This window comes from Hypanus sabinus, unplaced genomic scaffold (assembly GCF_030144855.1).
Source record: "Hypanus sabinus isolate sHypSab1 unplaced genomic scaffold, sHypSab1.hap1 scaffold_95, whole genome shotgun sequence".
Lineage (NCBI taxonomy): Eukaryota > Metazoa > Chordata > Chondrichthyes > Myliobatiformes > Dasyatidae > Hypanus > Hypanus sabinus.
In genome coordinates, this window is record NW_026781804.1 from 184,979 (window position 1) to 196,690 (window position 11,712).

The 11,712-nt window shown below is 49.9% G+C and overlaps 1 protein-coding gene across 1 annotated transcript; it reads left to right on the top strand.

The window, feature by feature from the left end:
• Nucleotides 1–2,706: 2,706 nt before the first annotated feature.
• On the top strand, nucleotides 2,707–10,785 carry LOC132390550 (sialic acid-binding Ig-like lectin 8). Its single transcript, XM_059963162.1, has 3 exons — nucleotides 2,707–3,067; nucleotides 4,681–4,986; nucleotides 10,294–10,785. The coding sequence occupies exons 1-3, from the start codon at nucleotides 2,707–2,709 to the stop codon at nucleotides 10,557–10,559; spliced, it is 933 nt and encodes a 310-aa protein (XP_059819145.1). The 3' UTR covers nucleotides 10,560–10,785.
• Nucleotides 10,786–11,712: the final 927 nt, after the last annotated feature.

Genomic DNA, 11,712 nt, shown 5'->3' on the forward strand with positions numbered 1-11,712 from the left:
GTCTCCCCCCGGGTCATAGCGCCCGGTCAGTTCATGTGTCTCACAATAAAAGCGGTTGTTGAGTTAAACGAGTTTTCTCGCCTGACAGCAGTGAACAAATGTTCGCTACGTCGGTGTCGGGAGTGAGATGAGAAATTAACGACGTGATTGAACAGCTATGACGTGGGATGGAGCGACGGAAAACCCGGGGAACAAATCGAGGGACCGAGCCGTATGCCTCCCCCCTACACCGCATTCGCGGGCCGGGTACCCAAAGACGGGACGCTGACGCGGTGGGAGAACCTGTGAACCGAGCATCGTGCCTTCTCACCGAACCCCGACGGAGTTGAGCCCACCCAAGCTCCCCAACCTGGGGGACACGGCAGAGCGTATCGCCCGCCTCCCTCACGTCCCGCACCACGAGGAAGCGGAGGAAACTGAGGAGGAGGCGGTGAGACAGGCCCGACCAGTGCTGCGCCGGCTCCGCAGCGTGCCGTGGAGCGATCTCTGCTACCGATATGGCGCGGCCGGCCATTTGGCCCGGTACTGCACCACGCCACAGCTCAGTGCTGGCATCGGGGAACGTCGAGCGGGCGGGGCCGCCCGAGACCTCCAGCAGAAACCCTCCGGTGCCATCTCTCCTGGTGGACCGTCTGGGTGAAGAGCAAGGTGTGTTCATGGACTGCGTGGTGGAGGGGAACAGATGCCTCGGTAACGAACCAGCCATCCGCGCCTGGGTGCTTAAAGACGGTGGCGCAGCTGGCGACCGTGCGCTACTGAGACGGAAGAGGAGTGGGGATAAACACAGTCGAGCATCTGGCCGACATCCGCGAGTCCTGGACCTGCTGTCCCGCCGGGGCCCCGCGTGGCTGTGCCGGGGGAACACCCTTCCTCGGCGCTGAAGCCGTGGCTCTCCAGCAAAGCGGCTCCGGGAAGCCGACCAGGCGGTGTATCAATAACCACCATCGGTCTCACAGCGGCCCGCCACAGTGCAGCACAACCAGCAGCGGCGGGACGCAACACAGCGGGCCCAGGGGCAAGCGACGGTAGCGGCCATTCAGTCTGCATCCGGCGGTGGCCTTATAGTAAGAGAGCGACCGTACTCCATTGGGAGTTTGAAGAGATTTGGTATGTCAACAAAAACACTCAAAAATGTCTGGAGATGTACCGCGGAGAGCATTCTGACAGGCTACATCACTGTCTGGTATGGAGGGACTACTGTACAGGACCGAAAGAAGCTGCAGAAGGTCGTAAATCAAGTCAGCTCCATCTCGGGTACTAGCCTACCAAATACTCGGGACATCTTCAGGGAGCGGTGTCTCAGAAAGGCAGCGTCCATTATTAACGACCTCCAGCACCCAGGGCATGCCCTTTTCTCACTGTTACCATCGGGTAGGAGGTACAGAAGCCTGAAGGCACACATTCAGCGATTCAGAAACAGCTTCTTCCCCTCTGCCATCTGTTTCCGAAATGGACGTTGAACCCGTGAACACTACCTCACTTTTAAATATATATTATTTCTGTGTTTCGAAGATTTTTAACTTGTTGGATATATGTACACTGTAATTGGTTTACCTATTTATTATTGTTATTGTTTCTATATTATGTATCGCATTGAACTGCTGCTGCTAAGTTAACACATTTCACGACAGATGCCGGTGATAATAAACCTGATTCTGATTCTGATTCTGGTCTGAATTTACCAAACCGTCAGATGAAACTTCCAAGGATATATTTTCATGAACTAAGGCAGAGTTCAGCACTCCACGCCAGCTTGTGCGTTCTGTTAAGAAGCTCACACTCCTGAAATTGAATGAAGCGCGACCCAGAAACAGTGCAGAAGTGATCAGTGCAAACGGAAAAGACAACGACCGGGGGAAGAGCGTGACCCTCCTCGGCAGACATCCCGCAGTCTGGGCAGACTAGTTTCCCCGGCGTTCAGGGGAGCGTTCAAGGAGCCCAGAATCTTCGATTGAATCGATTGAACTTCGATTGAACTTCGACCCAGAATCGGGCCCTTGTCGCAATACAGGAGCACGTCGTTAGCATGAGAAATATTAAATCCTAATAAAAGACCAATAAATTCAAGACGGTAGATGCAGAAAGTGCCGAGAGAAACCAGAAACAAACATATTGCCTTTTCCTCCAGCAGTTTAACTGAATTTGATCACTTGCACAGACACAACCACGTGACAAAACTTTAATATTCAAACAGATAAAAAAAAACATAGCTCATTATAAACACCAGCCTGCTCCAGGTTCAGAGCCAGAGTCCGGAAAATTGTATTCCGACCCATCCGTTATTACAGACAGGACAAACCATAATACCCGCCCGGATATAACAACACGGGATAAACAAACAAAAACCGCTTACTGAATACATACAGCCATTCCAAACGCACAGAGCATATAGAAACCCATATTCATGTAAGTGTCCCTAAATCCACAATCCTAGACATCACTAGAACAGTCCGTAAGTTCCTAGCAATTGGGAAATGAGTGTGCGTGTTTATGCCCGTACCCCACGATTTACCAGCTTGAGCTCGGAAAAGATAGAGATAACAGTTTTGAATGTGAATAATTATAGTGACTGGCTGTACATTAATGGGCCCACAAAGCCCACAGCAAGCTATTTTCCACACTTGAAAGGGTTCTGAATGGGCTCCGGGAGGAAATAATTACAGATCCTGTTTCTCATTTCCAGTTTCTACACAAGTGTCGGTGACGATGCAGCAAAACGTTTCGACGGTAGGGGGAGCTTGTGCCGAGATCGATTGTTCCTTTCGCGTTCCCGACTTTCCCAGCTTTCCCAGCAGACTGCGGGCACAGTGGGTGACGACCAGCTCTAGAAATACCCGGCTTGAAGCCGTCTTTGACTATAATTTCAGTAGTCGCACGTCTGACCGTCGCAGCTCGAACGACCGAGCGGATTTCAGGGGCAAACCTGAAAAAGGAGACTGTTCTCTACGAATAAATGATGCCAGGAAGAGTGACGAGGGTTCATATATATTCACAGTAGATATCTACACCACCTTCGCCATTGCGACCCATCGCACCGGAAGCTCACAATCCTTTCTCACAGTTTGGGGTGAGTGGCCCTAGTTTGTTCTGTAAACTTTCTCCTGTTGTGCTTCCATGCAGATGTAAAGTCAGGTCAGCGGGGAGAGGAGGATGCCAGATCGGTGACTAGACACGCCTTCCATTTTCATTACCAACGCACATTACATCGGAATGCTAGAGTTTTATTAAATTAACTTAACTTCATAATCTAGGTAATATCTCCAGTCTGTCATCGCCAGCATCGTGCTTCTCCGGGCAATTTACACACGAAAGGGCAAAAACGAAGTTTTCCCTCGTTGGTTAAGCAAAGAGTAAAATGAACATAGAAACACGCCGCGTGTATTTTCATCTAGGGATTGTACATTCCCCTACTGATGTCTCCACTTCGCTTAAACTACCGCCTGAATGCGGCAGTTCCCCCCTCCCAAAACACAGAGCCCGCCAGGTGTTTGTTTGAAATACACAGCGATGTTTTCAGCGCCAGCGAGAGAACAGGTTTGTTGACCGACACCTGAGAGTAGGTAGGCTGCGGGGAAGCAAGTAGGGTAAGGAATTCAGACGATTGCAATGGGGGTCAGCATGGATTCGATGGAGCGAATGGTCCTACCCTTGGCGTTAACCTGTCATACAGCAGAGAAACGGGACCTTCGGCACCCCGCGTTCCCGCTGATATTTCCGCTCCTCTGCTCCGGTTTTGTTTCCCCGCAGCGGGGCCATTCCCCAAACCTTACCGATCTTTATGTCTCATTCAGTGCATCGTGAAATCGTAGTGGCTAAGTCTTTCCATGTGGTAACGTCTTTCTCTGCATAAACCTGACCCTCGGCCCCCTTTTGAAAACCCGTCTCACTGTAACATGTGCCCTTGTCTTTCCATGTGGTAACGTCTTTCTCTGCATAAACCTGACCCTCGGCCCCCTTTTGAAAACCCGTCTCACTGTAACATGTGCCCTTGTCTTTCCATGTGGTAACGTCTTTCTCTGCATAAACCTGACCCTCGGCCCCCTTTTGAAAACCCGTCTCACTGTAACATGTGCCCTTGTCTTTCCATGTGGTAACGTCTTTCTCTGCATAAACCTGACCCTCGGCCCCCTTTTAAAAACGCGTCTCACTGTAACATGTGCCCTTGTCTTTCCATGTGGTAACGTCTTTCTCTGCATAAACCTGACCCTCGGCCCCCTTTTGAAAACCCGTCTCACTGTAACATGTGCCCTTGTCTTTCCATGTGGTTACGTCTTTCTCTGCATAAACCTACCCCTCGGCCCCCTTTTGAAAACCCGTCTCACTGTAACACATGTGCCCTTGTTTTTAACCCTCTTACCACGGGATAGCATTTCCACCCTCTCCCGTACCCGGGCCGCTTCTCTAATTCCATCAGATCACCGCTCCTTGGAAAACAAACCAGCTTGCCCAATCTCTGCCCATAACGCTCGCTCTCCAGTCGAGTTAACGGCCTGGAGAATCTCCACTGCATCCCCCCGGAGCACACACCACCTTCCCCTGGCGGGCCGGCCATACCCGTACGCAATACTCGGCGCTTAAAGGAGACAGTGAAACAGCGAGATGTCATGATTTCTCTGTTTGTTTTTCTTATGTCTGCGTTATTGACAGTTACACCCTTCCGAACGTGTTCTTCTGTCCTAGAAAAACCCCGGATCTCGGTTGGTGAGGGTCTGATCGCCGGACAAAGGGCGCGTTTGATCTGCTCCATTCCTGACAGCTGTTCCGGAGACAGACTGGAATTAAAGTGGATTGTTTCAGATAACGTGGTTCCGGCGCAGGACAGGAAAGCGGAAGGGGAGGTTGTCAGTGAAGGTCCTGGCGCTCGGATGCAAAGGTCGGCGCTCACATTCACTCCCTCACCCGCTCATCACCGGGAATCCCTGGGATGCGCTGTTTTAGCGAAGGGCGTCCAAAAAGCCAAGGAAACTATCACCATGGACGTTCAACGTAAGCATGTGTTCTCAAAGAGGAAGCGGCACACGAGAAAATATATGAATGTTTGATGCCTCCTCACGCGTGTCAATTCCTGGTGTGTCTCTCCAGCGTTGTCACGAAAGTAATCGACACAGACGGCGCACCTCTGCCCTGCACGGGCGGTCAAGCTGCGAAGACGAGATTTCTCTCAGTAAAACTTTGCTGATAGTTCTGTGAAATGCCGTTATTATACAATTTTGATCCAATTTTAAACAGTGGACCGAGGTTTGAACAGATCGGCTGAAAACAGCGGCAGAACAGGCCGCTCTGCTCATTAGCACAGTCGGGATCGGTTGCACAATGTGGCCTCTCTTACACTGGAGGAACCAAGCGCCCGTTCGCCTCGCGGGGCAAAACCCGAGACTGCGGGAAGACTGCCGAGTTTCCCGTTAGCCGCTACTTTAACACTCCCGGCAATACCCGAGACTGCGGGAAGACTGCCGAGTTTCCCGTTAGCCGCTACTTTAACCCTCCCGGCAATACCTGAGACTGCGGGAAGACTGCCGAGTTTCCCGTTACCCACAACTTTAACCCTCCGGCAAAACCTGAGACTGCGGGAAGACTGCCGAGATTCCCGTTACCCGCTACTTTAACCCTCCCGGCAATAACCGAGACTGCAGGAAGACTGCCGAGTTTCCCGTTACCCGCTACTTTAACCCTCCCGGCAATACCCGAGACTGCGGGAAGACTGCCGAGTTTCCCGTTACCCGCTACTTTAACCCTCCCGGCAATACCCGAGACTGCGGGAAGACTGCCGAGATTCCCGTTACCCGCTACTTTAACCCTCCCGGCAATACCCGAGACTGCGGGAAGACTGCCGAGATTCCAGTTAGCCACTACTTTAACCCTCCCGGCAATACCCGAGACTGCGGGAAGACTGCCGAGTTCCCGTTACCCGCTACTTTAACCCTCCCGGCAATACCCGAGACTGCGGGAAGAATGCCGAGATTCCCGTTACCCGCTACTTTAACCCTCCCGGCAATACCCGAGACTGCGGGAAGACTGCCGACTTTCCCGTTACCCGCTACTTTAACACTCCCGGCAATACCCGAGACTGCGGGAAGACTGCCGAGTTTCCCGTTACCCACTACTTTAACCCTCCCGGCAATACCCGAGACCGCGGGAAGACTGCCGAGATTCCCGTTACCCGCTACTTTAACCCTCCCGGCAATACCCGAGACTGCGGGAAGACTGCCGAGATTCCCGTTACCCGCTACTTTAACCCTCCCGGCAATACCCGAGACTGCGGGAAGACTGCCGAGTTTCCCGTTACCCGCTACTTTAACCCTCCCGGCAATACCCGAGACTGCGGGAAGACTGCTGAGATTCCCTTTACCCGCTACTTTAACCATCCCGGCAATACCCGAGTGCGGGAAGACTGCCGAGTTTCCCGTTACCCGCTACTTTAACCCTCGCGGCAATACCCGAGACTGCGGGAAGTCTGCCGAGTTTCCCGTTACCCGCTACTTTAACCCTCCCGGCAATACCCGAGACTGCGGGAAGACTGCCGAGTTTCCCGTTACCCGCTACTTTAACCCTCCCGGCAATACCCGAGACTGCGGGAAGACTGCCGAGATTCCCGTTACCCGCTACTTTAACCCTCCCGGCAATACCCGAGACTGCGGGAAGACTGCCGAGTTTCCCGTCCCCGCTACTTTAACCCTCCTGGCAATACCCGAGACTGCGGGAAGTCTGCCGAGTTTCCCGTTACCCGCTACTTTAACCCTCCCGGCAATACCCGAGACTGCGGGAAGACTGCCGAGTTTCCCGTTACCCGCTACTTTAACCTTCCCGGCAATACCCGAGACTGCGGGAAGACTGCCGAGTTTCCCGTTACCCGCTACTTTAACCCTCCCGGCAATACCCGAGACTGCGGGAAGACTGCCGAGTTTCTCGTTACCAGCTACTTTAACTATGTATTCTACTTCCCGCTCTCCGTGACCTCCTGCACTGTTACAAAGACAAAGAACAAAGAACAATACAGCGCTGTACAGGCCATTCGGCCCACAATGTTGTGCCGACCCTTAAACCCTACCTCCCATATACCACTCCTCCTGAAATTCCTCCATATACCTGTCAAGTAGTCTCTAGTGTATCTGCCTTCACCAGTGACTCAGGCAGTGCATTCCATGCGCCAACCACTCTCTGAGTGAAAAACCTTCCTCTAATATCCCCCTTGAACTTTTCTCCTCTTACCTTAAAGCCATGTCCTCTTGTACTGAGCAGTGGTGTCCTGGGGAAGAGGCGCTGGCTGTCCACTCTATCTATTCCTCTTAATATCCAGAGTTTTGTCGAGCTGCATCATTACCCCGCAACTCTTAAACTCTATCCCACGACTTATGAATCCTAACACCCCATAAGCTTTCTTAACTGCCCTATCCACCTGTGAGGCACACTTCAGGGATCTGTGGACATGTACCCCCAGATCCCTCGGCTCCTCCACACTCCCAAGTATCCTGCCATTTACTTTGCACTCTGCCTTGGAGTTTGTCCTTCCAAAGTGTACCACCTCACACTTCTCCGGGTTGAACTCCATCTGCCACTTCGCAGCCCACTTCTGCATCCTATCAATGTCACTCTGCAATCTTTGACAGTCCTCTTCACTATCCAAAACACCACCAACCTTACATAGAAACATAGAAAATCTGTGCAGGAGTAGGCCCTTCGGCCCTTCGAGCCTGTACCACCATTCAGTATGAACATGGCTAATCATCCAGCTCAGAACCCTTTACCTGCTTTCTCTCCATACCCCCTGATCCCCTTAGCCACAAGGGCCATATCTAACTTCCTCTTAAATATAGCCAATGAACCGGCCTCAACTGTTTCCTGTGGCAGAGAATTCCACAGATTCACCACTCTCTGTGTGAAGAAGTTTTTCCTCATCTCGGTACTAAAAGGATTCCCCTTTATCCTTAAACTGTGACCCCTCGTTCTGGATTTCCCCAACATCGGAAACAATCTTCCTGCATCTAGCCTGTCCAATCCCTTTCGAATTTTATACGTTTCAATAAGATCCCCCCTCAATTTTCTAAATTCCAGTGAGTATAAGCCTAGTCGATCCAGTCTTTCTACATATGAAAGTCCTGCCATCCCAGGAATCAATCTGGTGAAAACTCCCTGTATGGCAAGAATGTAGTTCCTCTGATTAGGAGACCAAAACTGAACACAATATTCTTGGTGCGGTCTCACCAAGGCCTTGTACAACTGCAGTACAACCTCCCTACTCCTGAACTCAAATCCTTTTGCTATGAATGCCGACATACCATTTGCCTTTTTCACCGCCTGCTGTGCCTGCATGCCCACTTTCAATGACTGGTGTACAATGACACCCAGGTCTCGTTGCATCTCCCCTTTTCCTAATCGGCCACGTTCAGATAATTATCTGTTTTCCTGTTCTTGCAACCAAAGTGGATAACCTGACATTTATCCACATTAAATTGCATCTGCCATGAATTTGCCCACTCACCTAACCTATCCATGTTATCCTGCATCCTCTTCTCATCCTCACAGCTAACACCACCGCCCACCTTCGTGTCGTCCGCAAACTTGGAGATGCTGCATTTAATTCCCTCGTCTAAATCATTAATATATATTGTAAACAACTGGGGTCCCGTTTACTCCCACTCTTTGTTTCCTGTCTGCCAACCATTTCTCTATCCACATCAATACCATATCCCCAATACCGTGTGCTTTAAGTTTGCACACTAATTTCCTGTGTGGGACCTTGTCAAAAGCCTTTTGAAAATCTAAATATACCACATCCACTGGCTCTCCCCTATCCGCTCTACTAGTTACAGCTTGAAAAACTTCTATAAGATTCGTCAGACATGATTTTCCTTTCACAAATCCATGCTGACTTTGTCCGATGATTTCACCTCTTTCCAAATGTGCTGTTATCACATCTTTGATAACCGACTCTAGCATTTTCCCCACCACCAATGTCAGACTAACCGGTCTATAATAGCCCGGTTTCTCTCTCCCTCCTTTTTTAAAAAGTGGGGTTACATTAGCCACCCTCCAATCCTCAGGAACTAATCCAGAATCAAAGGAGTTTTGAAAAATTATGACTAATGCATCCATTATTTCTTGGGCTACTTCCTTTAAGCACTCTGGGATGCAGACCATCTGGCCCTGGGGATTTATCTGCTTTTCATCCCTTCAGTTTACCTAACACCACTTCCCTACTAACATGTATTTCCCTCAGTTCCTCCATCTCACTAGACCCTCGGTCCCTTACTATTTCCGGAAGATTATTAATGTCCTCCTTAGTGAAGACAGAACCAAAGTAGTTATTCAATTGGTCTGCCATGTCTTTGTTACCGATGATCAATTCACCTGTTTCTGACTTTAAAGGACCTACATTTGTCTTGACCAATCTTTTTTCTTTTCACGTATTGTTCAAAGCTTTTACAGTCAGTTTTTGTGGTCACTGCCAGCTTTCTCTCATAATCTTTATTCCCGTTCCTAATTAAGCCCTTTGTCCCCCTCTGCTGGTCACTGAATTTCTCCCAGTCCTCAGGTGTGCCGTTTTCTTTTTGCTAATTTATATGTTTCCTCTTTGGACTTGATACTATCCCTAATTTCCCTTGTCAGCCACGGGTGCACTACCTTCCCTGGTTTATTCTTTTGCCAAACTGGGATGAACAACTGTTGTAGTTCATCCTTGCGATCTTTAAATGATTGCCTTTGCATATCCGCCGTCAAACATTTAAGTATCATTTGGCAGTCTATCGAAGCTAATTCACGTCTCAAAGTTACCCTTCTTTATGTTCAGAACCTTTGTTTCTGAATTAACTATGTCACTCTCCATCTTAATGAAGAATTCCACTATATTATGGTCACTCTTACCAAAGGGGCCTCACACGACAAGATTGCTAACTAACCCTTCCTCATTGTTCAATACCCAATCTAGAATGGTCTGCTCTCTAGTTCGTTCCTCGACATGTTGGTTTAGAAAACCATCCCGCATACATTCCAAGAAATACTCTTCCTCAGCACCCTTACCAATCTATATGTAGATTGAAGTCACCCATTATAACTACTGCTCCTTTATTGCACGCATTTCTAATTTCCTGTTTAATGCCATCCCCAATCTCACTACTACTCATCACCAACCTCACTGGTGGCCTGTACACAAATCCTTTCTTTCACATACCGTAAGATGCCGCATCATAGTCTTAGTTGTGTAAAAGTGATATAACTTAAAGGTTTTCAGAACACTGAATTTAAAAGGATTTGCTTTTCGAACGGGAACACTTATTATTTTATGTTTTATTTCAGAACTTCCTGAGAAACCGACCGTCAATCGGTCAGTGGTCGCGATGGAGGGCAGCTCCCTCTCACTGAACTGCAGAAGCTGGGAGACAAATCCCGTCACCTTACGTTGGGTGAGGAATGGAGAGGACATCGGCGCATCTTCCACCGGAGAACTGGCAGTGCTTCTCCGTGACGTTACATCAGTAGATGAGGGGGAATACTGGTGTTCGGCTGGAAACGACGTGGGCGTCTCCAACAGCTCCACCAGCGTCTCCGTTCAGTGTGAGTGATAGTCTACTCAGGCAGTGGCCTCGTCTTCCTCGGCGTCCGAGTTCAGCCCACTGGTTTGTCCGCTACTTTAGCGGGCTATCATTGCGAAGGACACGGCCCCGTGCCCCATCACACCCGATATCCCGCCACACTGCGTGGAGAAAGTACACAACGAGACCAGATCACCCAAAACCACAGGGACAAAGTTCCCACAGTCTGGCGTAGTCCTGGCTCCATTTTATGAGTCTCGAGCAGTGCATGTGAAACCATTTATTAACACAGCGTTTGCATAAACAGATCCAGGGCGGTATCTTAAAGATATATTAAAAATATTTTTATTTGGACAATGCACATAGGAACTTCGAGCATTCAGTGAAACGTATCGTTCACTTCAACGATCAATAAAGTTCAAAGGTCCGCAAGTGTCCGCAAGTGTCCGCAGTCCGCAAGTGTCAGGGGCTTCCAGGGTCATTAGAGTTCAAAGGTGAGCTGAGGGCAGTCCGCAAGTGTCGGCTTGTTTCCTGGGTCAATAGAGTTCAAAGGTGATCTGGGGTCAATCCGCAAGTGTCGGCTTGTTTCCATGGTCAATAGAGTTCAAAGGTGAGCTGAGGGCAGTCCGCAAGTGTCGGCTTGTTTCCTGGGTCAATAGAGTTCAAAGGTGATCTGGGGTCAATCCGCAAGTGTCGGCTTGTTTCCATGGTCAATAGAGTTCAAAGGTGAGCTGAGGGCAGTCCGCGAGTTCCTGTACCGGAGATGCTCCTGGTCATGGGCAGAATGCATAATCTTCTTACAGACGATGTCAAACAAGAGAAAATCTACAGATGCTGGAAATCCGAGGAACGCACACAAACTGCTGAGGAACTCAGCAGGCCAGGACGCATCCCCGGAAAAGATTACTGATGAACGGTCTCGGCCCGAAATGTCGGTTGTACTCTTTTCCGCAGATGCTGCCCGGCCTGTTGACTTCCTCCAGCATTTTGTCTGTGTTACAGACAATCCAAAGCTTTTTCCTCGCCTCTACACGCTCTTGCCGCTCCTGTTGAAGTCGTCAGTGGAACCCGAGCCCTGCCGCTCAGTCGATCTGGGTTCAGTCCTGAACCCCACTACTGACTCTGGGGATTTGCCATATATTCCTCTCGCTATGACGGCCTGGATTTCCTCTAACACGTGAAT

Bases quoted from the DNA above. Each gene is read 5' to 3' on its own strand.
- LOC132390550 (XM_059963162.1), top strand. From the start codon at position 2,707: ATGCAGCAAAACGTTTCGACGGTAGGGGGAGCTTGTGCCGAGATCGAT. The intron at 3,068-4,680 runs GTGAGTGGCCCT...CTTCTGTCCTAG, and splicing joins ATCCTTTCTCACAGTTTGGG to AAAAACCCCGGATCTCGGTT. The intron at 4,987-10,293 runs GTAAGCATGTGT...GTTTTATTTCAG, and splicing joins TATCACCATGGACGTTCAAC to AACTTCCTGAGAAACCGACC.